This window comes from Crocodylus siamensis, chromosome 1 (genome assembly GCF_052110815.1).
Source record: "Crocodylus siamensis isolate JL-2025a chromosome 1, ASM5211081v1, whole genome shotgun sequence".
NCBI classification, from domain to species: Eukaryota; Metazoa; Chordata; order Crocodylia; family Crocodylidae; genus Crocodylus; species Crocodylus siamensis.
The window spans coordinates 370,614,994-370,639,777 of record NC_143395.1 but is presented as its reverse complement, the minus strand read 5'-3'; the positions used below and the strand labels follow the sequence as shown (position 1 = coordinate 370,639,777).

At 43.0% G+C, this 24,784-nt stretch overlaps 2 protein-coding genes across 3 annotated transcripts in view; one reads left to right on the top strand and one right to left on the bottom strand.

The window, feature by feature from the left end:
* The window catches only part of PROSER1 (proline and serine rich 1), a 28,912-nt gene extending 26,465 nt beyond the window's left edge, over positions 1-2,447 (bottom strand). The window contains exon 1 of one of the 2 annotated variants that reach the window (XM_090027052.1): positions 2,309-2,447. In XM_090027052.1, the coding sequence (XP_089883178.1) occupies positions 2,309-2,353 (45 nt within the window). In that variant the 5' untranslated portion in view covers positions 2,354-2,447. The remainder of the gene's footprint in view (positions 1-2,308) is intronic. The other variant, XM_090027061.1, reaches the window with a different exon arrangement.
* A 574-nt stretch (positions 2,448-3,021) lies between these two features.
* NHLRC3 (NHL repeat containing 3) lies at positions 3,022-23,376 on the top strand. Its single transcript, XM_090027076.1, has 7 exons — positions 3,022-3,150; positions 10,128-10,280; positions 12,612-12,759; positions 13,250-13,450; positions 15,437-15,528; positions 15,947-16,059; positions 19,212-23,376. The coding sequence occupies exons 1-7, from the start codon at positions 3,043-3,045 to the stop codon at positions 19,438-19,440; spliced, it is 1,044 nt and encodes a 347-aa protein (XP_089883202.1). The 5' UTR covers positions 3,022-3,042; the 3' UTR covers positions 19,441-23,376.
* The last annotated feature ends 1,408 nt before the right edge of the window (positions 23,377-24,784 follow it).

Sequence of the window (24,784 nt, the reverse complement as noted above, 5' to 3'; positions counted from 1 at the left end):
GATGTACGCCGATAACTAAGAGCTTCCCAGGACCAAACAATACATGCAGCAGCTTGTGTTTTCAGAGAGGCTACACACCAAACAGCTGAAGCACTAGAATGTTTCTTTGTACCAACTCTTCAGAGCATTTTGGTTCTTAAAAGAATATGGTAACTTCCCCCTTAAGAAACTATTATCATTTTAACTGAGAAAGAAAAAATGCCAACTTGTACGAGGCCTCCTAGTCATAGGATAATTATGGGGGGAGGCACACTGAGTGCTTTAAAGCTAGGACACTCATGTTACTTGCATTCAAAACTGTATTTAAAAATAAGCTGATAAAAACCAGGGTGCGTTGCATGAAGCAACTGGTAAAGACCAGAGTCAGTGAAACCCCATATGGACTTACACTAGCATTCAACTTTCCAGTAACCCTATCCTATGCTGCATAAGACAATCCTTAAACTCAGTCAATAAAGAAGTGACAAACTGTTTGAAAATAATATTATAGCAATTTATTCAACACATTCGTGCCTTGGTCCTAAAGAATTGGTTCATATATTTAAAGTTTGCCTGCTTGAATATAAACATTTTAGTAGAGAATTATCTAGTTTAATATGAGCTGCTTAGCCATTCAGCATCATTTTCTAAGCAAATGGGAAAAAAAGTTAAGAGTGAAATGTATTACTGAAGAATCAGAGACCAACAGTAATACTTCACAACAAGCATGAAATGAATGCACAAGAACAAAACAGAAGTTTCGGAACCTTTGTAATTGTTTGCACTTGCTGACACCTTTCACACTTCACAGCATCTTGCAAATAAATACAAGTGAACTGAGCTTGCTTCCATGATAGCATCATCTTCAGAGAAGCTCCTGATTAACGTCAGATCAAGACACTACTGTTCAAGAACAAGAGTGCTTTGTTCCTCTAGCTGAGCCCACAGAACTCTTCCCAAAATAAAACAGTATCTACATGTGGAGTCATTCAAGAAACAAGCTACCAAGTTTAAAATCCACACACTGTCTTAATCCATGTTACTTCCTTGATCGAGACCAGTGTGGTCTCCAAACTTTTTTTTATCATGCACCCCTATCCGTAAAAAATTTTTGAGCATGCACCCTCAATATATGTATAGTTATTTATTTATAAATTATATACATGTACTACTGTACTAATATATTATGTACTAGAGAGAGAGAGAGAAAATAAATATAAATAGAAGTTCTAATATTTTCTTCCTGCACCCCAATGGATTGTCTTCACGCATCCCACTTTGGAGACCACTGATCTAGACAAGCGCAGCGAGAAATGCAGTGAGTACCTCCTACCTGCCACTCTTTCATTAGTTATACAATCACCCATTTATGTACAGAAGGCAAAGGAGAGATGCCCTGTAGACTAACTGCATCAGAGATATGTAAGTTTACATAAACAAAAGCTCACTTTATTGTAAACTATTTGTTTCTAACAGTCCCAAAGAAAACCATTTATAGTTTCTACTATTCTAATATTATAAAATAATTAATTATAAAAGTCTGTGCATCTGTCATGCTTTATTCCTACTCTGACTAGCTGATGGAAACAGCCAGAGTGCTCCAAGCATGGGGGAGCGCCCCCATGATTCCAAAGCCAGGCTGAGGCCTGGACAGAGGGTGGGAAGCCAAGATCAGCAGGGCTGCCCCCAGCTCCCCCAGCCACGTTCCTGCAAGAGGCAGAACAGTGGCAGCATGGGGTGTTAGGTGGCAATGCTCCATCCTAGCCCTCTCCCCATCATTCTTGATGGGCAATTGGCTAGTAAATTATAAGTCCTCGAATTCCTGGAGGAAAGGGGCATCCATAGCTACTGAGCACAAGAGTTAGGGATACAGCCTCCAAGTCAAAACTTCCTTAAATAGGGGGGAGGGAGCTGACTGCAAGTGGCAAAGAAAGGGGGGGGAAGAAAACCACGGTCATACCCAGCCCCTTCTCCATTTCAGCATCTGCTCTCTGTCCCTGTGACACAAGACACTGTGCAAGATGGACCTATAGCCTCACCCAGTAAGCAGGTTTCTTAGATGTATACATCTATATACGTTTTAGTAAGCATTCACACTGAACCCAACGTAACCAACCGCCCGGCTCGGAGCCTTCCCCTGCCAGGGGTCCGGCCTGCACTACCCTGCGCTCGCCACCAGCCACAGCTAGCGAGTCTCCCGCGCGGGCGACTCCCCTCTTTGTTGCGAGACGCTGACCTGCAGCTCCCGCTCGGGGTGGAAGCGCTCCGGTAAAGCGCCTTGTGACCCCGCTGGGAGGTTCAGCCTCGACACGCGCAGGAGCCGCGTTACCTTCCGGATCTCATCCAGCACCGTCTCGAACGACTTCTTGTCCATCTCCAGCCGCGGGGGGAGGCCTCCGGGCCGCGCCCCTCAATTGGGGGGACGCACCACGGAAGAACAGACGAGACGGGCGAGGGCAGAAGCCGCCCCGGCCCCGGGAGAAGGCGGCTTACGAAGGGAAGAGGCTCATGGTCCCCCGGCGCGGCGACGGCCCGGGGCAAGGGGCAGAGTGGGAACGGGTCCCGCGGCCCCCGGCGTCCATGGCCCGCGCCTCTCCGAGCCCCGCAACAACTCGCTCTCCCACCACCCGCCTCAGAGGTCCGCAAGCTCTTCGGTCGCGCGCCGATGACGTCACAAGGCAACGCCTAGGAGGCCCCCTCCATGCGGCCGAAGGCGACCGCGTGAGGCGATTGAAGATTATGCCTTCATGCCACTAGACTCGTTTGTCGCGAGACTGCTGCAGGAGCCAACGGAGCTTGTTTTTTTGGTTTCTTTTCAAAGTTCTTTTTCCTCCGCAGCATGATTGGGTTTTTTGTTTTATTTTGTTTTTCTCAGGCACTCAAGGAAACACCTTCGAAGGAGGGCTAATCCCATTGGTCGTGTGACTTAACGCGCCACTTTCCGGGAGCAGGGAGCTTAGCCTCGTCCTCTAGTCACATGGTGCGTCGCGTCGCCTCGCACGGCGGCGTTGCTGACTGTCTCTCCCACCCTGACCTTCGGCCGTGGGGGTGGTGCAAGTGCGCATGCGCCCGCGGGGTGGGGTCCGCTGCCGGCTCGTCGCCAGGGCAACGGCGGCAATGGCTCTGGCTCTGCTAGTGCTGGCGCTGCTCGGGGCCGTGCCCGGCGCTCAGGTAAGCGCCCCCCCACCTCGGGCCGGGGTTGGAGCTTGACCCCTCTTGGCTAAGACGAAGCGGGGCAGCGGGCGTGTGGGGAGTGCCCGAGGCCGGGGGAGCCTGTGCGGGGCCAGAGCCGCCGTCCCGGGCGATTGCTTAGGTTTACAACGTGACTCTTGGGCTTTGCCCCTTGAGCCCGAGACGGGATTGGCCTCGGAAAGGATGAAAAAAAAAAATACAGTGTTGTTCCTGAGCTCCTCCTGGGCAGCCCCTCCTCCCCCCAGCTCTGGCCCAGCTCAGCATCTATAAGAACAGGAAGGAGGCTCTGTCTACTGGCTCCTTGAGCTCGTTGTGCTATGCTCGCTGCCCCCTTGGCGTGCTTGGACCCTCAGTCCTTTTTGCTGTTTTTTGTTGTCTTTATCCCACAAATTCAGTCCAGGACCCCCTCCCCCATTAACCATTGGGGGCTAGCTGTTGCTCTCTGGGCAGACCATGTTAGCCATGTGTGTCAAACGGGCCTGGGTCTCTCAGTTCCTGCCCCTGTTCTGTTCATGTCTCCAGGCAGTTTCACTGGGCAGCACCCTGGTTTCATAGATTTCATAGGCATTAGGGCTGAAAGGGACCTCGGAAGATCATCGAATCCAGCCCCTGACCCAAAGGGCAGGAAGTCAGCTGGGGTCATAGGATGGCAGACTGTTCCAGACCTTGGGGGCTCAAACAGTAAACAAAGTCTTCCTTGTGTCCAGCCTGAAACGGTCTCGCAGTAGTTTATGACTGTTCAACCTCATCATCCCTTGGGGCGCTCTGGTGAACAAACATTCCCCCAGATCCTAGTGGTCACCCCTGATGAACTGGTTTGAGGGCCAGTGGGCAGTGTCTGGTGTGCTTGGTTCAGCCTCCCACCCTTGGTGTACTTGTGAGGCTTTGCCCATCACTCCCATCCTTAGTGTGTCTTTTATTTCTCCAGTTGATACATACCCAGTAGCCCCGTCTATTAATGGCAGGGGGAGGAGATAACTTGCTTTGTGGCTCATGTTGAGATGTGTGTCAAATGGGCAGAGTGGAGGCTGAAAGAATAGGAACTGGGTGTCTTCTTCTCTGTTGGTCTTTTGCTTGCAGCCTCCAGCATTTAAGGTCTCAGAAGCTCTGATTCAGAGGCTGTTGCCTAACTCCCATGCTTAGTAGCTACTGGTGCTCTTTTCCTCCAAGAATCAGTCCAATCCCTTTTTGAATGTAGCTAAACTGTTGGCTTCCACAGCTATCTGGTGGCAATGAGTTCTACCTAGCTGCACGCAGTGTGAAAAAGAACTTGTTTTTATTAGTTTTAACAACACCTTCTAGGCCACTGAGGCACTTTCCCTCCCAGAAAATGCTATTTCTTAATTTTCACCGTTTTGCTACAGGAAAATACTAGAGCCATTTTCCTTTTGTAAAGAGCTTGGAAAGATTGCAGTAGGTCAGAGTGGGATTAATGTTCTGGATTCCCACTTGAAATTTTAGGGTTTCTCTTGCAAATCCTGTTTGCGCAGCTAACACTGCATGGCATGCTACAGCACCCTTGAAAGGATATCCAGGCACCCCAGGGTGTTGTGGGTCCCTTGTTGAGAATCACTGCTATGGATGGACTAAATAATTGCTAGAAAGACTTTCATACACAGCAGTTTGCTTCATCTGGTGCTGTCTGCATCAGCTTTTCTAAGCAGTGGCTTACTTCATCAGGCAGCATTTGATGAAATGAGCTGTAAAGATTTCTGTCTGATCTAGTTATCCAATAAGGTGCAAATGTGCCCTGCCTGATGCATGTTAGAGTGGGTTGGGGTGGCCTTAGAGGTGCCCGTGTGCTTGGCATCCCTGTGGCCTTGGAAATAACCGAAGCTAGTTCTTGAGCTGCTAAAACGCAGTATTGTAAACAATGTTCATTAAATATACAGCACTGAAAGTGCTTATTAAGTGTTGTGTACCTAATGAGCATCATTTATATTGGGTTTGGGTAAGTGCATAGCCTATCTTTTCTGTCCTGAGTCTATGTATTTAAAAAAAGTATACTGCATGAATGTGTGAGTCCTTCAGAGTACAGTGATGCTTTTGTTTTACATATACAAGAGAGCATACATGAACTAGCATTGTCCTGTATTGCAGATCACCAAGAGATTACAGTTTATGATCAGAATTCACTAAAAGAGATCCCTCTCAACTGATATCATACAGGTCTGTGTTTTGGGACCTAAAAGATTATGGCCCTTGCCCTGACTATAATGCTGCAGAATCATGTTAAATGCTCTGGGTATGTCAGCAAGGATCTTGATATCCATCTGCCATACATACAAGTGTTGTGCAGTGAAGACCCCTTAAGAGTGAAAACCACATTGGGGAAGTTAAATTTAGCTATTATCCAGTTCAGACAAGCTCTTTAAGCACAGGGTTTAACACTTGTTACCACACTACCCAACACAAAGCTACATCATTACAGTAGGGTCTGGGATTCATGTGGTAAATTGTCTTGTGCATAGTTCTGAACAGCATAATATACAATAAAGTTGACTCTATTACAGGATCAGCAGGGGCATATTAGCTAAAGTTGGAAGAGTTTAGCAACTTAAAATTGAGGCCAGCTTTTAAAAGAGCATAATGTATTTTGGAGTGCAGAGAGTACTCATAGAGGAAAAAAATGTATATTTTTGCATCAGTAATTATGTAGCATCCCATATGAGACATTTCCATGTTAAAATAGTATTTGTTAGGGGTGTGAGGTAGATTGTTGAGTCAACTGATGGGGCTCCCAACCATGGGAGCGTGCTTTTTGCCGGTGCAAGGGGAGTCTGGGATTAGGCTCCCCTTGCACCCACAATAAAATGTGATAGACTCTAATGTACAGTCCCACAGTCATGCCTCCTATCATGCATGTGTAGCATGGTGTGTCACAGGCCAGCTGGGCACTGTGAGTATATCAATTTAGTTGCAGACTGAGCACTGCAACTTTATTAGCCACTGGGCTTTTTGGTTCAGGATCGAGAAGGCGATGTTGGAAAGGAAAAATGACAAAAAAGAATGAATTTTACTTATGACAACAAAAGATATAGTTTGCATATATAATAGTTAATAAAAAGGTTAAGCTAATAAGCAAACAACATAACAATACAGATTAAAAGTGACAATGATAATAAAACAGACAAAGAAATTAACCAAGAGTTCCCACTTAGTTAGTAACTTATCAGTAGTCCCTCGGTTATAAGATGCACGGCAAGTTGAATCAGCAAAGTCAGGCGTCTCTGAACTGGGCTGCTTGAAGGATACTGGTGGAAGCCCCTCAGTCAGGATCTGGTTCTCACTCCCACAGGGAGTAAGAGATATCTGTGGGGTATGGGACAGCAATGACCCTTCTGTTCCGTCTTTCCCGAGGGTTACTGTGACGTGTGTTCTTTTATATTCTAATTATGCTAATTTTTAGTTATATAGCCATTCATAATATTGCTTTATAGCTGTTATCCTATGGGGTTAAAAGGCATTAGAAATTATTATAATAAGTTATTGTCCAAGCTTGGGTTTATCCAATAAGCAAATTGCAACACAACATCTTCAGGTTTAAAATTAACATTACCCCGCCTAATTCCAGCCCCTTCAAAATTCTCTGACTATGCCTTTTTGAGATGTTCTTTTTTGAAATGTACTAGATAAGCTGGGCAGTTGAATCCAGTTTTTATCATCATCAAGGCTAAATTCTAAGCAAAAAAGACTATTAGGTCAGCTAATTTCACAGTTAGAGCTTTGTCTTTGAGGCTTAGTCAGTTCTACAAACAGTTACAAGTTACATTTGCGGGTTACAAAAATACAAGCTTCATATTAGAAAAAAGTTCCAAATGCCTCCAAGAAGCACATATTTATTGCTTTTTAATTTGTTGGGTTCTGGCCGTCACAATGGTGGAGACGCAATTGTGTGGATTATGCATTGAATCCCATCACATCTTTGCCTGCATGTGTAGAGGGGGCCTAAGGTGCCACCCTACCCTACGTTCTGCCTGAGTTCAAACTACCGTGGTTAACAACTACGTGTCCCTGCTAAAATGACAGCCTCATCACATAGGTCCTTTTCCGCCACCTGCCACTTACTTTTTTACTCCGGCTACTAGTAGTCAGATACTGTTGCTCTGGTTAGGAGCCTGTTTTCTGGCATGTATTTCTTCATGGTTAGTTTATATGTTTGCTCTTGTATCTGCCTTGTCCTTTCATTTGAACAGCTTTTCCTCTTCCCTGTTTTCATATTCTGGTGTATCTGGACATCAGTCATATGCTATCTTAACCTTCATTTTGCTAGACTAAAGAAGCCAAGTTCTTTTAGCTCTCTCATGTGCCTTACATTCTCCATTTGTCTTTTCATCAAGTAGCCCTTCTTTGCACCTATTTCAGAGTGAATTATCCTTTTCTGAACATTGTGAACAAAACTGTGTACAGTACTCTGAATGAGATCTTGACAAGGCTTTAAATAATTACACGAATACTTCCCTGTCTGTAGTGCAAGTATTTTGCCTGGAAATGCATTGTCTGATGCATCCTAAGGCATTTGTCCTTTTCACATCTTTGTCATATTGACAGCTCATAATCATGCTATGATCAACTAAAATGACCAGGCCCTTCTCTTCAGTAGTTTCCAACAGATGACCTATCAGTATATTACAGGAAATGTTATTAGTCTGGAAGTGCGTGATGCTTTATGGTGCAGATTTTTATCCTGTTTCTATTACTCCCTCCACAAAGTCATCCAGTTCTTTCTGTACAGTAACTGACAGTGCTTCCTAATGTTGTCACCAGCCAATTTTACCACTATTCTACCTCTGGTTTATTAATGATAACATTAAACAAGATCAGCCCCAAGGCAGTCCTGAAGGAATTCTATTAGTAGCATCCCATCAGTCTGGGACTTCCTCTTTCAGTATTGCCCATTGGTTGAGGTGGTTAGTGGGCCTGTAGTTACCTTCATCGTTTCCCACCCACTCTCCTTTTTAAATGTAGACAGTCACAATGGTAATACCTCTGATTTAATAGACAGATAGATTAAAAACACTTGTTGCTGAACCTGCATTTTCATATGCCAGGGCATTTGGAATTCTGGGATGGAGAGTATTCAGTGTAGACTGATACCAGTGTATTGAGACTTACTCATTTATTTGATTTTGATGGCACCTTCCCCAAAATGGCTCAGGGCAACTTACAATAACAACAAGATAAACAGATAACATAGATAAAAACAGATCAAATATTGATGTAAAATAGTAGATGACAGAACAGTAGCCCTAAACTTAACCCTGCCTGTTAAACCCCTGCCCAAATAAGATCTAACTACATTTCTGGAAGATTCTGCTTCAGTTATGGAAATCTCCATTTCCATATCCCACTCCTGATAGCTACCTTGCCTTTGCAGTGTTCAATACCATATTTCCTTAGTGAAAACTGAAATAAAGAATTAATTAGCTTTTTGTTCATTCTTAATTTATCTCTACCTATTCTTATTTTTCTTCCCTCGTTCTCCCTTGATTTATATAGCTGAAGAATTTATGTGTCTGAATATTCTCTAATAACAAGTTGTAATTCAACTTGACTTTGGGCAGTTCTCACTTTCTTTTGCGTTCCTTGTAGACAGTTTGCGTATTCATAATATTGTCTCTGTGGTGACTATTTATTCAGTTTGATTCAGAGCCCTTTCCTGCAAGCTTTTTCCCTGGCTTAGTATAAAAATTCCAGATACTTTCAGTAGCATTGATGTAAAAAAAAAATCTAGATCTCTGCTGCATTTGCATCCCTGAGCTCCTCAGGTTCATTGACTTCACTAATTAGTGAAGAACTGAAAAATCCAGTTCTGCTTCTGTGAAATCAAGAAGGTATTTACAAGGCTTTTTTTATGTAACCTTCCATTTAATTTAAACTGAATGAAGTTGTGATCATTTTGTCCAAGGTCATTTTCTGCAACCAGCTCTTCATAACGCTCTTTACTTAGCAAAACAGTCTAATACAGGGGTGGGCAAAATGCGCAATCCAGCCAGCAGCCAGACTTCATTTCCCATATGGCTGGGGCTGGTCTCCATGGAGACCCTAGCTGCCTGTGAAAGCTCAAGATTGGGGTTGCTGTGGAGACCAGCCCCAGCTGTGCTGCCTGGGTGTGGGGTAGAATAGAGCAGGGGGCTGCTCCGAAGCCCCTGGGATCTTGCAATGGGGGCAGCTTGCTCTGGATCCAGGCAGGGGCATGCTGGCAGCGGATTGAGGCTTTGCCGCAGCTCAGGACCATAGCAGTGTTCTTGCCTCTCACAGTAGTGTTCCCTCTCCCTTTTCTACCTTTTGTGTTTAAATTACTGCTTTCTTTTTAAAACTGTTGTACCCTACAGGTCCATCATAGCATCTCACAAAGTAACCTGTTGCCTGTGAAAGCTTTATGCCTATCTGAGTTTAGTTAACCCTACCTTGTTTCTGGAAAGCTAGTCTCCCATACTAAGGGGGTACATACTTGATTTACATTTTTGAAATGTTTTGATTCACTTGACTTTTTTAAAAGGGAATTCTTCAAAGGCTTAGGTAAAAGTTAGATGGATGTTCCATTGAAAGTTGAGGAGAGTTTTTGTTGCATGTTAATTTTAGGCAGCTCCTAGAGGTCTTAACACCTGGATTTTCTGCATGTTAACGCTTTTAAGTGGCTTAGGGCACTCATTATGTGGCTCAAAGTTACACCACTCCAGGGCAGGATTTTCTTTTGATCTGCATAACCCAGCTCCTGTTCCACATACCCAGCCACTCCCCACGGATGTGCAGCTCAAGTTGAAGGTGTGACTGCAAGATAGCACTAAGCCAATCAACATTTGTGTGGCTCACAATGTAACAAGGCCCTTAGTTACTTACCTGTCTTTTTGTACTTTTTATTATAGTCTCCTCAAGTTATAACTAATAAAATACTAAAGGACTGCACAAAATTACTGCTCAAAGTTAATGGACATTTACTTTTATATGTTAAGGTATTAAGGACAATCACATTCTATTCATCTTGGATGATAGAGCAACGATTATATAAACTGGATGTAAGCTGGCCTAAACTTCCAGAATACTTCACTGGTCAAACATTTTGTGTTGGCGTTGACCCTATCAGTGATTTGGTCTATGTTGCACAAGTGAGTAAAGACATTAGATTTCTGTTCTAATTGGTATTGTATTGGGTTTTTCCTTTGGCATTCACATTTGCTTTTATATGAAAATATGTCTAGCAAGTAGTTATTCTTTATTTAAAAAAAAAGACTGAGGTATTTATGCTAACGTAACAATTTTTTTAAGTAGCCCTAGATGTGAAAGTTCTAATGAGACATTACAGGTTTGTTGCTTTTATACATCTTAAAGTCTTTTTAAGTTATTACAGATAATGAATAGTGTTATCATAGAGCCAGTTAACTTTCTGCTGGGTGTTATTGATTACATTGATGTGAAGTTACAAGAATAGTAATGGAGGTGACCTAGACATCTTGCTCCAGAACACGACAGGCTTCCAAGTTTTAGATTAATTGACGGGTTTTATCTGTTGGTCTTTTCCATTAAAAAATAACTATGCTAGTGAGCTCCATATGTTGGAGTCTAGATCCTGGCTTTTGCTTCAGTAGTGCATCAGACAGATGTATAGGAAGCATATAGAGGTGCTTGGGATGGTGCAGAGTTAAAAGATGCAGTTAAAACTTTTGGGCCCATTTTAGGTTGAATACAGTTTACTACCCTCCCTCTTTTCCTCCACTCCTTAAGATTAAATGAATCCAGAGGTCAGAATAATATATTCAGGTCTCTCTTTATGCAAATTGTTTTTGTGCAGATTTGCTTATATGCGACAACTTTATTTATACCCGAAATTCGCTTTGTCTGAGAATAATCCAATCTTAAGTGAAGTTGGCTGACAGTGAGCTCCCTACACGCTGGTAGAGTTCCAGCCTGCAGAGAGCTGGGAGGAAGTGGAAGGAAGGCAGTGAAACGGGGTGATTCATGCATGTACAGTACATGCACATGGCCCCAAGTAGCCTTGAGGGCAGCTCTGACAGGTAAGTGTGGGGGAAGAGGGGGATTGAGGTCCCTGTAGGGAGGGAGCTGGGCAGGGCTGAGGCTGCTGTCCAGCTTGTGGGTGCTTGGGGCCCAGGGCCGCAGTGTGCAGCTACAGGTCCCCACCGGGGAGCAGGGCAGAGCCTCCACTGGCTCGCTGGGGAGAGCTGGCTCCCCATTGCCATGCATACTTCCAAGGGGAAGGGGCAGATCCACAGGCACAGTGGGTTCTGGCCCTGATCTTAGGCTTGGCTCGGCCTTCTCCCTGCCTGGTCCCAGTGCCCTGCACCCCATTGCCCTGGCTATGTGCCTCCTGTGGCATGGGGCTACACCCCCCAAAGAGCAGGAGGCGCGTCCCCAGGACAGCACAGGATGAGCAGCCACCATTCTTCGCTGCCCTGCTTCCTTGCCCTGGGTGCCTCTCCAGCCTGGTGGGCACGACCCTGTGCAACTGGGAACAGCAGGGTTGCATAGAGAAACTACGAGCTCCCTGCTGCACTGGGTCATTCTGCTGGATTGTGGAGGCTCGGGAGCAGAGAAGCAGGGAACAGCAGGGCCATGTAGAGAAGGTGCTCACCCTGCACTGCCTTGATGACATGCCCACTGCATGTGTTGCTGCTTGCAGCACAGGGCAAGCACCTTCTCTGTGCGGCCCCACTGTTCCCTGCTTCCCCACCCCGGGTGCCTCTGCAGCTCAGCAGGCATGACCCGGTGCAGCAGGGAGCTTGTAGCCTCTCCATGCAGCCTCACTGTTCCCAGCCACACCAGGTTGCGCCCGCCAGGCTGGAAGGGAAGTAGGGTGGAGCCAGGAGTGGCAAACAGTTGGCATTCCCTGCTGGCCTGCTTCCTTCCCCTGGGTGCCTCTCTAGCCTGCGCCACGCTGCCCTGGCGATGCACAAACTCTGTGCTGCTGCTTGCAGCATGGAGCTTGCAGCTGCTCCATGTAGCAGTTATTGTTTTGTGTGATTACTGTTTGAATTTGTCATGGTTTGGGGCAGGGGGCAGTAGAGTGAGGCTGGTATGTATATCTATTAATTGCATGCAATAATAGATTCGCTTTGTGCAAATTTGCTTTATGCAAGGGTTTTTTGGAATGCAACCCTCGCATGAAGAGAGACCTGAGTGTAAAGACGGTGAGAGCTGCAGGGGTTTGTCCCACTTCAATCAAACCATATATACCTCAAGTTATGTCAAAAGTTAACTTTGTAAGAGTAGCCACTAATTTTTATCTTTCTGTTCCTTGCTTTCACCAGCTGCAGAAATAAGATGAGTGATATTTGTCCCCCTCATGAGCCTGAGAACTATGAGTTAGTGTCTGTAAAGGTTTTTGGACATGAAAAACATTTAAAAATTAGACAGTTGCCAACAATAAGACTGTTTGCAATAATCTTTTTTTTCAATTAGGTTTCTTCTCTTATACTTTACAGCAAGGGGTTAACGTGCCAAAAGTTCTCGTGTTTTCAGAGAATGGAGATTTCCGGCAAGCTTGGAATTCTACAGTTGAAATGCCTCATGGTATTTTTGTAGTCAGCAATGGTACTGATAGCTCAGTATGGATCACAGATGTTGGAAATGGTATGTCAGATTGTTGCATAATAAAAGATTGGCTTGGGAAGAAAATAACACTTTTGTAGGTATTCCTCCGAACATCTGTTTTAAACTACCCTAAGAATGTTAAGTCAGGTTCACAGTTCTCTGGTGCTGAGTTTGTTGAACACTGCTCCAGTGCTGCACGAAATACAGAATCTTGAAGGCTTCTGAATTGCACCCTGGGGTCATTGGCATGACTTATAATCTTGGCAAACTTTCACAGCCCTTCATTCAAAAAAGGGGCTTGCATCTCAGTCTGATTTGTTCTCTTTCCAATTCTGGTGGCTCCAATCCTATATGTACATGATTTGCAGATAGATTAATCTGCACTCATTAAGTTATTACAAAGTTGCCTTAGTTTAGTTTTATTACTTTTAAATTAAAGTGACAGTGGATTTTATCTTCGTAGCACTGTGTTGATGTTTATAAGACATGGTTCTACTGAGAAATATTAATGCCTTTTGTTTTGATGTAGGGAAGTATGGACATACTGTGAAACAGTACAGTACTTCTGGAAAACCAGTGCGAACCTTGGGCACCCCTGGTAAACGTGGTTCAGCTCTGATTCCACTGCAGTTTGATCAGCCAGCAGAAATATTTGTAGATCAAAATGGGGATATCTATATTGTAGATGGAGATGGAGGCTTGAACAACAGATTACTCAAACTGACCAATGGTATGTAATATGTGAATTTACAGAACTGGCCAATGGTATATAACATGTGAAATCTTTGAGGCATAATAATGCTACTTTTAAACCTCAATGTTGCTAACTATGAATTTGATCCAGTGCCCGCTGAAGTTAGTTGCAGGCTTCCATCAATTCTAATGTACTACGGATCACGATCTGTTTCATTAACTACCTTATGTTCAGAAACATTCATGCTGTTTTCTTATCATTGTTGAATGCAGTGGATTTTTTTTTTAAATAGAGGCAACTAAAGCAAGTAAGTTGCTGTTAATGCTGCTGGAATAGTGGATGAGGAGTTAAAAACCCTACAAAAATATATGACGTTTCTTCCAGTTCTGCCTCCAATTGAAGAGAAAGTCCTGCTCCTCTCTGGCATGTATGTCACCAAGCAGTTCGTGATTATAATATGAAACTGTCAGAATTCTCCATTGATTTTCCTCTGTCAGCTGCCAAAGTACTGATCATAACTTCTAGAGTGTAGTTATTCATGAACAGCGCAACAATGCATGGCAAATTGAAAGTCTTTGCTCAGCCTATGGTAGTGGATATGATGGAAAAGGGATTCCATGATGATTAGATGGTAAATATTTGTACTCAGCAAAAGCCTCTGTACTCTAACTTGATTCTACCTCAGTAGCTTGATGTGAGAACTAAGGGGTCTTGCTGATTTTTAGCTCCTTCTTTCCACAGTAAGAAGAGGGGCCATTTTTTTAAAAACTCCTGTACCTTCAGATCTGGTATGGTGTAAAATTAAAACTTTCTACAGTCATTAGAAACACTGACAACCAGTGGAACTTTTCAGTAGGTCCTGAGGAAATGAGATTTGAATTGTTAAGTTTTGTTGTAGTAACAGATCTATATTGGTTTGTTCTTGACAACTATGGTCTGCTTAATACAGTTCATGAAAGAGAATGTTTTTTCTCTGTTTTTTCCAATTTAGAACCTGTAAGTGCCATAGTAATTCAATAGATGGTGTGTAATTTAGGAACATTATAAGCATCCAAACATTTTTACAATACCTGTTTTGTAATTGATGTGATTAAGACTAAGGTTATGATCTTCCAAGTACTCAGAGACTTGACATTAAGCATGTGAGTGAGTCTTTTGAAGTGATTCGGACTGCTTACATGGTTAAAATTAACAGCATTTAAAGTGAGTGTTTTCAGGGTTAGGACCTATAATACACTCCTGTACTGTTGTTTCTCAGATACAAGTCTATTTGTGTATCTTGAAAACAAACCTTTTGCTTATAAGAAGCAACAGATACTTCTTAAATCAATGCACTGCATTAATTATTATGAATTACTTTTTCTGTAAAAATAGACCTCCTTTGTGTTGTCTATTATGATATTTTTTCCCAAAAATGTATCCTTTATTTTCACTTATTTTGGATGAGAAACTTTATGCATTAACAGCTTTATTAGAATATGGACACATTCTACTTTTGTCTAGTATTTCGCTCTTTTATATAATAGCATTCTCTTAAGCAAAAACGTGCTCATACACTGAATAATGAAGAAGAATGCACTGCATTCAAAAACTTGTCCAAGTCTCTCCCAGGTATGTAGTTGGTCCAGTAAAAGTTATTGACCATGAATATTCTTCTTTCTCTCATACCAGCTGAAAGATTGTAGCTAAATGTTAAAATGGCACTTTATTGCATTTAAAACTAAGTGGAGTTTTTCTTTATGAACTGTAAGACTTGAAATTAGGTACAAGTCTCCAAACATCTCTGTGTTTGTGCAGAACCTCATGCTCTGGGGTCCTGGTTCATCATCATAATCATAATTATAAAGTCCATTGTTTTGGCACCATTGAAGTTCTTGGCAATGCTCCCTTGGACTTAGGCAAATGATTGCGTTGGCTTAAATTTTAAATATTGCTCAGCATAATTTGGACTAAATTAAATGGTTCACTTCTGTAGTGTAATATGAATGTTCCTTAATATTTTTTCACTGTTATAACCGTTAGATTTCAAGGTGATGTGGCTGCATGCAGAAAATGGTACAGGTGCTGCTCAGTTCAGGATTCCTCACAGTGTAACAGTGGATTCTGTTGGACGGGTAAAGAATAAGTCTTTTCCTTGAAAACTTACAGTTTTATCTTGATGTGGCTTTGTTAGATATAGGAGGGAGTCCTGACTAGCTGCATAATCATGTTCTGTGTATGTGTAAGGTTGTGCTTGGTTGAAAAGGCACCTTCTTTGGTTGAAGGTTTTTAAAAAATGTCCACAGAAGAAGGGAAGATGAGATGTCAGTCTCTTGGAGCAGAAGGAGATGATTTATGCATCTAATTGTGACTTAAGAATTTTTTGTGTGAGCATTAACACTTTCTTAGCTTGGAAAATGAATGTTGAGGAAATTCTTTCTTGCTCCAGTTCTCTGTACTTAAGAGTATTTGACCCATTATGTATGAAAAGCTGATTCGTTTGATTTAGCTTCTTTCTTTTTTTTTAATAATCACTTTTATTGTGCACAATAGGTGTGGGTTGCTGACCGAGCAAACAAAAGAATCCAGGTTTTTGATAAAGTCACAGGCGAGTGGCTAGGGGCTTGGAGTAGCTGTTTCAAAGAAGATGGTCCCTATTCTGTCAGGTACTGTAAGCATTGCAATGATGCATTTCCATGCAAACATTTTGTTTACTTTGAAATTTACTTTTTACTAGAAAGATTCTGTGATACGTGGGTCAGAAGTTTATGGCCTGTGAGTTGGATCTGGCTTGAGAAGCCATTTGCTCCAACCTGTGGATATAGGGCTTCGATAGCAGTCAGCGGTAGGGAGTTTAGGCAGCAGTTGCTTATGTAGTGCTGCCTTGGGGAAAAGCAGTGGCTGTGGATGCTCACTGACTGCTACTGTGCCGTAAAGTACTGGCAGCAGCTGGGTCCTAGCACCCACCCATTTGCCTGCTTCTGATCCAAACTGGGTCACTGGCCTTCTGCCCAAAAAGTTGGCTGACCATTGCCACCATAAATGCTTGATATCGTGCTTAGTCAATGGACTTGAGACAGAATTGGATTTTAATCATATAAAGACAAGTTCTTGCATCTACATGGGGCCCCACTTTATAGGGATTACATGTAGTCTTTCAATATATGATTTGGACTGCAGCATGAGATTCTCCAGGGCTACAGATATCAACAGCTCTAAGTTACAGTGAAGTTCCCAATTCAGCTGTCTTATCTAGACACTACTACTTCTCTGCTGAGCCCAGGACCACCATCAGAGTCACTCCTGGCTTGTGTCCTCCCAGCCTGGGCAGGTAGGAAGCAAAAATAGGTTTATGCAGTCCTGAGCGTGCACCCTGCCCCTATTGCCAAGCCTGACAGCAATGGTGGGTTCTTTGCAACCTCCACAAGATATTTGCAGTGCATAATCACTGGGCTTGTATACATGTAGAATGGGAACAAGTGGGCGGGGTTTTCATCCTTAGTGGTACTTTCAGGCTCAGTAGGGTGGTAGAGGGACTCGTATAGTTTAGGCTGCAGGATGAGTCCTTCATTTTTAATTGAAGTTGTTGGGCTTTGTAACACTGGAGAACATTGTTAAGATCTGTATGTTTGCAGTCCTAATCATACGTTAAAGGACAATAGGCATAGGCCCAAACCTTCTTTGTGTCATTTGCTGTAACAAGGAGCAACAGCATGTAGAGCAAGTCTATACACCTACTCTGCAATATTGTAAGATTGAAAGTAGTAGAATGGCTTCCATTTCTCTTGAGGTCAATAGCTGAGTTACAAGAGACTGAAGCCTGAATGACAAATGACTATGACCAAAACCACAGGTTTTCATGTTCAGAGCAGAGTGGTGGGTATGTCTGTGGTCCCTGTGTGCTACCATGAAGCACTCTTACTTTCTCACTCCCACTGTACATGCACCAAATCCTGGAAAGGAAGCAATAAAATGGCACTGAGTGCCAGCCCAGTACCTCTCTTGCATGCAGTGTCTTTGGTTTGCTTCTTAGAACACACTAGGTGTGTACATGCACATGCGCTTTCAGCAGCTCAAATGGAAGGTGCGAATTTGAGCCATGGCTTTTTGCCTCAGCGCACATGCCCGGGCATGTGCTTTGGTGTGGGGTAAATTGTGCCACTTGGGGCAAAATAGCCCTGCCTGGCTCCTCCTGGATCTGCAGCCAGGGAGAGCTAGAACCCAGGGCCAACACCTGTGCTGTCCCCAGCAATATAAAAAGCTGTCCTGTCCTGGCCCCATCAGTATCAGAAGCTGCCCTGGCAAGTAGCTCAGGGCTATTCACTTTCAGGAGCTTCTGGGGCCTGGCCAATTGGTACCTGGGTATACTACCCCTTGTGCCAGCTGGACTGCTGAAGCAGCCCTGAGAGTTCCCTGCACTCTCTACCCTGTGCAGCAGTCTGGCAGTGGGGGGCTGCCTGGCTGTGACCTGCTGCGCACCTGCCAGACCCGGATGGGGACTGCAGAGCCAATAGAGGCATCTACCCTCTGGGCCAGCTGCCAGTGGGCTGTGGCTGCAGAGTTGGCCTTTGTGTGGCACTACTGGCATGTGTGTCCCCTGCCCGGCCACCTGGACAGCTCCTGGAAGATGTTCCCTGTGTGGTGGCCTGCTTTGAACAGTCAAAGTGTGTCTAGCTGCATCCAAGGTGCCAGCTCTGAGCAGGCTCCTCTGCCTGGGTCCTGCCACCTGCCTCCCTAGCAGGAATTCTGGTGTTCTCTATTTGAAAACTGAAAAATCCCTGATTAAAAAAAATCCCAAAGACACTCTGTAAAATACCCCAAAACCCATGTTCCTCCACAATTAAAACAAAAGGCCACTATATATAGAGATAGAGAGTGAGTGAGAGACACAGAGACAGTGATCAGTTGGGCGATGTTTTACTGATATATCTACAGTGTTAAAGCAATTTGGAAGCCTACCAGTGTCTCTCATCATCATAAAATGAATTCTAAATACCTATACGTTTTGCCCCCCCAACAGGGGCTGCAGCCCCCTCACAGGGGCTATACCCCCTGAAGCCCCCAGGCAGGGTAGGGATCGGGGTCTCGGGGAGCAGGTGGGGGGTGGGACCGGGCAGGAAAGGGAATGGGGGGGTTGCTCAAAGGGGCAGGCAGAGGGGTGGGGCGGGGCTGGGCAGGACTCAAGGGGGCTGGGGCTGGGACTGGGTGGGGCTGGGCAGGGCAGGAATTGGGGTGGGGAAGCAGGGGGGGGCCAGTGGGGGTCCCTTGTGTGGTCCCCTCTCCCCTCCTCCAGCCCCCTGACCCCTTACTTATCAGTCCTGGAGCCCAGATCCAGCTCCCTGCTGCTGGCACGCTGCCTGCCCTGCATGGGCAGGCAGCATGCTTCAGCACTAGGGTGAGAGCCAACCATAGAGATGCTCTGGCAGCCAAAGGATCTCTGTGGAGGCCCCAGCCTCTGGTTGCCTCAGGGCACAGTCCCTGCCCTGCATTTTACTCTTTCCTGCACGTGCCTCTTGCATCATCTCAAAGGAGTTTGAGACACTGCAAGAGGCACGTACGGGCTCATCTGGACGCACCCACTCTTTGTTCCTGTGACATGGCTGCATTGCTTTTTATCTAGTATCTGGTGCTTGCACAACAAAAGTGAGCAAGGAATGCTTTGTGGCAGTGCTCCCAATTTTAGCACAGAAGCTGTGTAGATTTCTTGAATGCTGTTTCCTTGCATTGGTTTAAAACTGATTTCTCAAAGCACATAAACAAAGTTACCATGAGGTGTTGTAAACAACCTGTAAACTCGGTTTCTCTTTGTCTTTTATAGGTTAACTCCCAATGAGAAGTATCTAATTGTAGCTCAGCTGAATATTAACCGTGTATCCATCTTAGCAGCGCCCCCGGTAGGATCCATTGGAGACTGTATTGTGGTAAACATAATCCAGATGGCTGATGAAGTCAAACCACACCTTGTGGATGTAAATGTGAAGACTGGAGCAATTTATGTAGCGGCAATTGGATCACAACAAGTACATAAATATGTACCTTTAAATTAATGGATTTCTTCGGTTCATTCAGCACAAGCCACTTTTGGCAATAAGTGGGTTTTTCTTAAATTCATTGCAGACTGTTCTACCTTCCACAAGCGCAGGATGTTTCACTCCGAGGACCCATAAAACAGATGGCTCTGGTTTGTGACCTGTCTTTTTTCTTTTATATGTTCTTTTGTTAATCTCAGGGATTTTTCTTGTTTGTTCTTTGTGTGAGTTTCATTTCTGTTAGCTACTGGGATTTGAAGAATGTATTTCGTGAGCATATTTGCTCCATTTTATTACTTTCTAACCATTATTTTAAACTTCAACGTAGTTCCCCCTCCCTCCCACCCTTTCTTCTTTGGTTAAATTATGACACATCCTGTTGATACCAGGGGTTTGCTACATATGGCCTGTGGCTGAATCCAGTCTGCGGCAGCAGGAAGCTTCCACAACTTTCCAGTACCAGGTGGCTTTGCTCACATTACAGCAGGGCACCAGGGAAAAGCAGCAGTGATTAGAAGTTCATTTCGGGCACTGACCCATTTCAGACCCAAGCCAGATTGATCCAGCTGGTGGCTCTGAAAGGTTGCCAGTCACTGACCTGAAGTGCCTGGAGGTGCATCTATGCTTAGCCTCATTCCAAACGTCCTAACTGGTAGAGAGAAACATGTAACTTCACAGACTCCAGCTCAGGATTTCTTGAATGCTGATGTAGTACAATAAATGAAAGGCAGATGCAGCAAGGGAGTGACATCTTTGACACTCAAGGCTGATATTGACATTTTAGCATGTTTGGCATCTTCCCTAAGTAGTTACCAATGCTGCTGTTGAAGTCAAAGTTTTCAGTCCCAACTAAGATTATGTTCCATAATTACTTATATGAAATGATTATGATGCACTTAAAACTGAATTAAGTGTCTATGCAGCAACATGGCACCAATTTTAACTAAATAAAAAATTAAATTAGAAACTGATCTAATCAGTTCAGGTTTTCTATGTAGGGAAGGCCTGACAGGTAAACTTCAGTGTGTTCAACAACTTGAGTTTCCTGATACACATATCGAGGGTTTTCTGAGAAACTTTTACCCAGCATTAGACACTTGAGGTTTATAATGACTTTTTCTTATTCTGATGTTGTTGAAATTCATACGTGTCTGAATTTTTACCTATTCTGGACTCTGGATCTTTCGTTTTAGTGAATTGTCTGTCTTTATTCTGTCTTCAGATTTTCATTGATGGTTTTCTCACTCTTGAGTCATTTTTCTACTTTTTTTGAGGAACTTCTGTTAACATTTCAGTAGGTAGTTTCTCATAATATAGAGCCTGTAGTTTTCTATAGCTTTTTCCAGACTCTTTGGTCTTTTTAGTTCTTTCTCTGAATACAATTTGGGTTTGAATTGGATAAGCAATTATCTGCTTTTCCAGCTACAGACTTGTACTAGGATCTTTCTTCCATGCCCAGTCCACAATGATTGGCTTTTGATTTCATGCTGTACAATCTTGTGATTCGCCCTCTTTTCAATAGAGAAGATGCAAAGAGAGCTCAGGTTCTTTTGATCTATTGCAACTTAGGCAAGAATGACTTGCCCAGGTGAATAATTGGGTCCATCTTTGAGAATCTGGACACATCCTCTGTCTTCATGCCTCATCTATTTCAAGAGATTGAGAGGCAAGCAAGGTAAATCATTCCATTTCCTCCCATAAAGGAACATAGAAAGTAAAATTATTCTAATAAACATCCCGTGTCATGTATGTACTCATAGTCAATTGTAATACTGATTATTTCAGTATCAAATCTACTAAAACTGAATAAGTTGCATTCACTTTAATCTGGAAGACCTTTCCTTCCTGCTGGTCCCAATCCTTATGGAAATACAACTGCTGCAGTTTGTAATAGATTAGTGAAACATCTAAAAATCTCCTTTCCCCTGTCTAGTTATTTCTTTAGGAGTGTCTGGTCCCAAAGAAACAAAGCGGGGTTTTCAGTCGTGCTGAAAAAGACGGTGTTCTGGCCGGTGCTTTACAAGTGATACAAAAATTGAAATTCTGTTTGTACTTTTGAGATATTCAAATTCTCAAACAGAAGGTGCTGTTCAGGAGTGTTGTCTGTTTACTAGGTGGTTAGCACTAGTTTTTTGTGCTAATTAGCATGTTGCCTCTTGACCCTCCTAAATGTGGTTAAAGTGATAGGGAGACATAGAAGACAGAAAACACTGGTAGGATACATCTCCACATGCAGGGGTGCCCATTTGCCACAGCAAAAATAGCAGTGGCACAAATTTTTGCTTCTGCCTCTTGCCACTGCGTATGCCCCTGCACATGGGGTTTGGCGTGGGGCAAAATGCCCCGCTTCGGGGAAACTGCTCTTCCCAGCTCCCAGCTTGCTGGAGGAGCCAGGAGATACCTAAAGCAGTGTAAATGCTCTGGCTGGCAGCCAGAGTGTCTCCCTGGAAAACTGAGCGTCTGTGTCTAGTGGCACACGCTTCTGGAGCGTGAGCCACATCCTTTTTTTTTTTTTCAGTGTTTTTTTCTGATACTGAGAGTACCTGATATCAAATTTTGGCATCATGCTGCAGATTTGCAGTGCCACAAACAGTTGCACATGTGGCACTGCAAACTGCATGCAGTACAGACCACACGCATGCACTCATGTGGGTGTGCCCTTAGTGATTTTTTTTTTTCTTGGTTTGTTTCTCTCCTTCCTATTCCCCCTCCCCATAGAAGCAGCGCATCAGTCATTGCAGAAGGACATTGCACAACAACTACACATACGTTGTGCACAGGTAGCAGCTTAAATAAACTCTGTTACATGAATGTGACAAAATGTAAACAATTGTTCATCTAGTAAATGACTGGTCAATGTGTTCCTTTCCTGGAGAACTTTCTGTGGCATCTCTTGACTAGCTAGCAAACTTCTTCTTAGCTTAAAGTTGCTTCTGTTTCTCAGAGTAAGACATGTAATTAAAAGGATTTGAGATTTGTTCCTCAGAGTCACTATTTTTTATTGATCATTTTTAACCAAATAGATGTAAAATGAATTGCACTTCTGCTTTGGAGGCCGATGTCCAGATTTCAGCAAGATTAATTGTTGATTTAGGTAATCTAGAGGTCCCTTTCTTTATCTGACGGTGCTGCCCAGAAAAAGTGAGTCAGTGGTTACTTTAAAAACCATTACACCAAGCCTTTCATTAAGCCATCAGGTCTCATGGCAAAATCTTTATCTGTCCTTACCCTAACCTTTCCTTATTGTTTGTTCACCCTGAAACTACACTATAAGCTCTTTGGAAAAGGGACAGTGTGTGTGTGTTTCTAGGTGGGTGTTTGGCAGGGAGTGGGTGAAAGACTCTAGTGCACTTTTGGGTGCTGTATAAGTTATTAACAGGTTTCAAGTAATATTGTTATGTGATGCTTCATTTGGTCTTTCCTTATACACATATAGACCACAGAAAGCATCATATAGCGACTTCATTTTTAATCAAAATGAAGGATAAATCCAGTTTGGTAGAATGTGCTGCTATTCTAGTCATAGGCCTCTCATGCAGCAATGGTTAGCAGTGCCAAAAATGTGTCTGTTTATAGGCATCTGTCCACATTAGAAATGATTAGGATGATACAAACTCCTTTTTGCCTCTGCACTTGTGACCCAGCAAAAGAGGTTACTGATCCATCCATTAGCTTGCTACACCATCCTAATTTCAATTCACATAATTTTGAAGGTGATTTCATAAAGTGTTGCAGATTTTTAGCATAACTTGTTAAAATATGAATCCATGATTTACTATGTGGAACAGTGTGGCTTAATTTGGAAGCTCTGCTTCTTTCTGTACCTTGATAATGACAGGGTCTATAATGGGGAAAACTTGAACTTCAGGTCTTAAATCATGTTTTGTAGGAAAAAAATGTTTTTAAGTAACTTTTGCCTAATTGAGTCAATGAATTAAAATTATTTACATGGAATCTAGAATTCTGTGTCCTTTTTCATTTCATGCCTCATTACTCTTGAGGTCTCTTTCTTGCTACAAATTCTTGCATTAGAAAGGGATACATAAATCTTTTATACTTTGCCAGATATTTTTGTTTGAGTAATGCAACTTAATTAATTCTTAGTAAACCTGCATATGAAAATTGTATAAATCATTTTCAACTATACTAATTCTTTTTACATCATTAAACTACTGCTTATGTTTTCAAATACAAAGTTAACAAGAGACTTATAAAGCAATATCTATTTAGTTAAAAAAAATCAAGAAATGATTTGCTTATGGTGAGCCAGTATAATATATATGGAAAGTTATTATTTAATCTAGAAGGAGAAAAGATAAATTAAAACAACAGGAGATTTGAAGCTACAAATTGTTAAAAAAACACAATTTTTTAATGTTTAAGAGTGATTAGATCACTGAAAGAAATTACAAGGAACAGGCAAATTCTTCATTTTATTTATATTTTTTAGATCTTCAAATTGAAGCCAGATACCTTGCACATACTTCTAAAAGTAATTGGGCTCCATACAGGAGTAAATGGATTAAATTTAGTCCTGTATTGCCTGTGATGTAATGGGGGTGCTGGTAAGCACAAAGTAGGGGGGGTCAGGCAGCATAATATGAGGACTTAAAATCCTTGAAATCTATCAGTTTGTCAGAGAGATGTTTTTAATGCATCTATTGTTGTTTTAAAATCAAGACTAACTTGTTTGTGCCTTTAACAGAGTATTATTAACATTGTTGTTGCTGCTCCTGTTACTGGGTTGGGTTAAGTAAAATTTATTTCTTGTCTGCTACCCAATAGCAGTGCCAGGGCATTTTGGTAGAGTATTTACAGCCTTCTGCTATGGTCCTAAATGGCATAAGTCAAGGACCTCACTCTGTGCTCATGTTGAAGGTCTGCCAGTTGACCCATCTGTAGATAGGATTTAAGGCTGGGAAGCCAGAAGTGGGCAGGCATACTAGCCAGAGCTACTAGCCATTGGCTATAAAAACTGATGTGCCTTAACTATGCTAACCCAATGTGCTGTGCAACTCAAGCAAACTTCTGATTTTTTTCACCAGTTACAACAAAATTGAAGGTCTTGTACGTACCAGATGAATAGCAAAATGGAATTGAGGCATTTCTGCTTCTAGTGTCTTCCTGGATAGCTTAGCAAAACACAACCATAGTTGTCATAGACTTTATTTGTTTAGTTTCTAGCCAGGGTTTATTGAAAGCCAGTAGAAGAGCAAGTACAAAAACTGTATCATAGTAGAAAATTCTAAACGTTTTCATGAAAAATTTTCAGCATTCATGGAAAGAACAGGCAAGCTCATGCAAGTATTTGCTTACCCTATGGAAAATCTAGTGTGCATTCGTAAGCTAAACAATGCAGAGA

Coding starts and splice junctions, on each gene's coding strand:
- NHLRC3 (XM_090027076.1), top strand. CDS start 3,043: ATGCGCCCGCGGGGTGGGGTCCGCTGCCGGCTCGTCGCCAGGGCAACG. Junction 12,760..13,249: donor GATCACAGATGTTGGAAATG/GTATGTCAGATT, acceptor GTTTTGATGTAG/GGAAGTATGGACATACTGTG. Junction 13,451..15,436: donor ATTACTCAAACTGACCAATG/GTATGTAATATG, acceptor TATAACCGTTAG/ATTTCAAGGTGATGTGGCTG.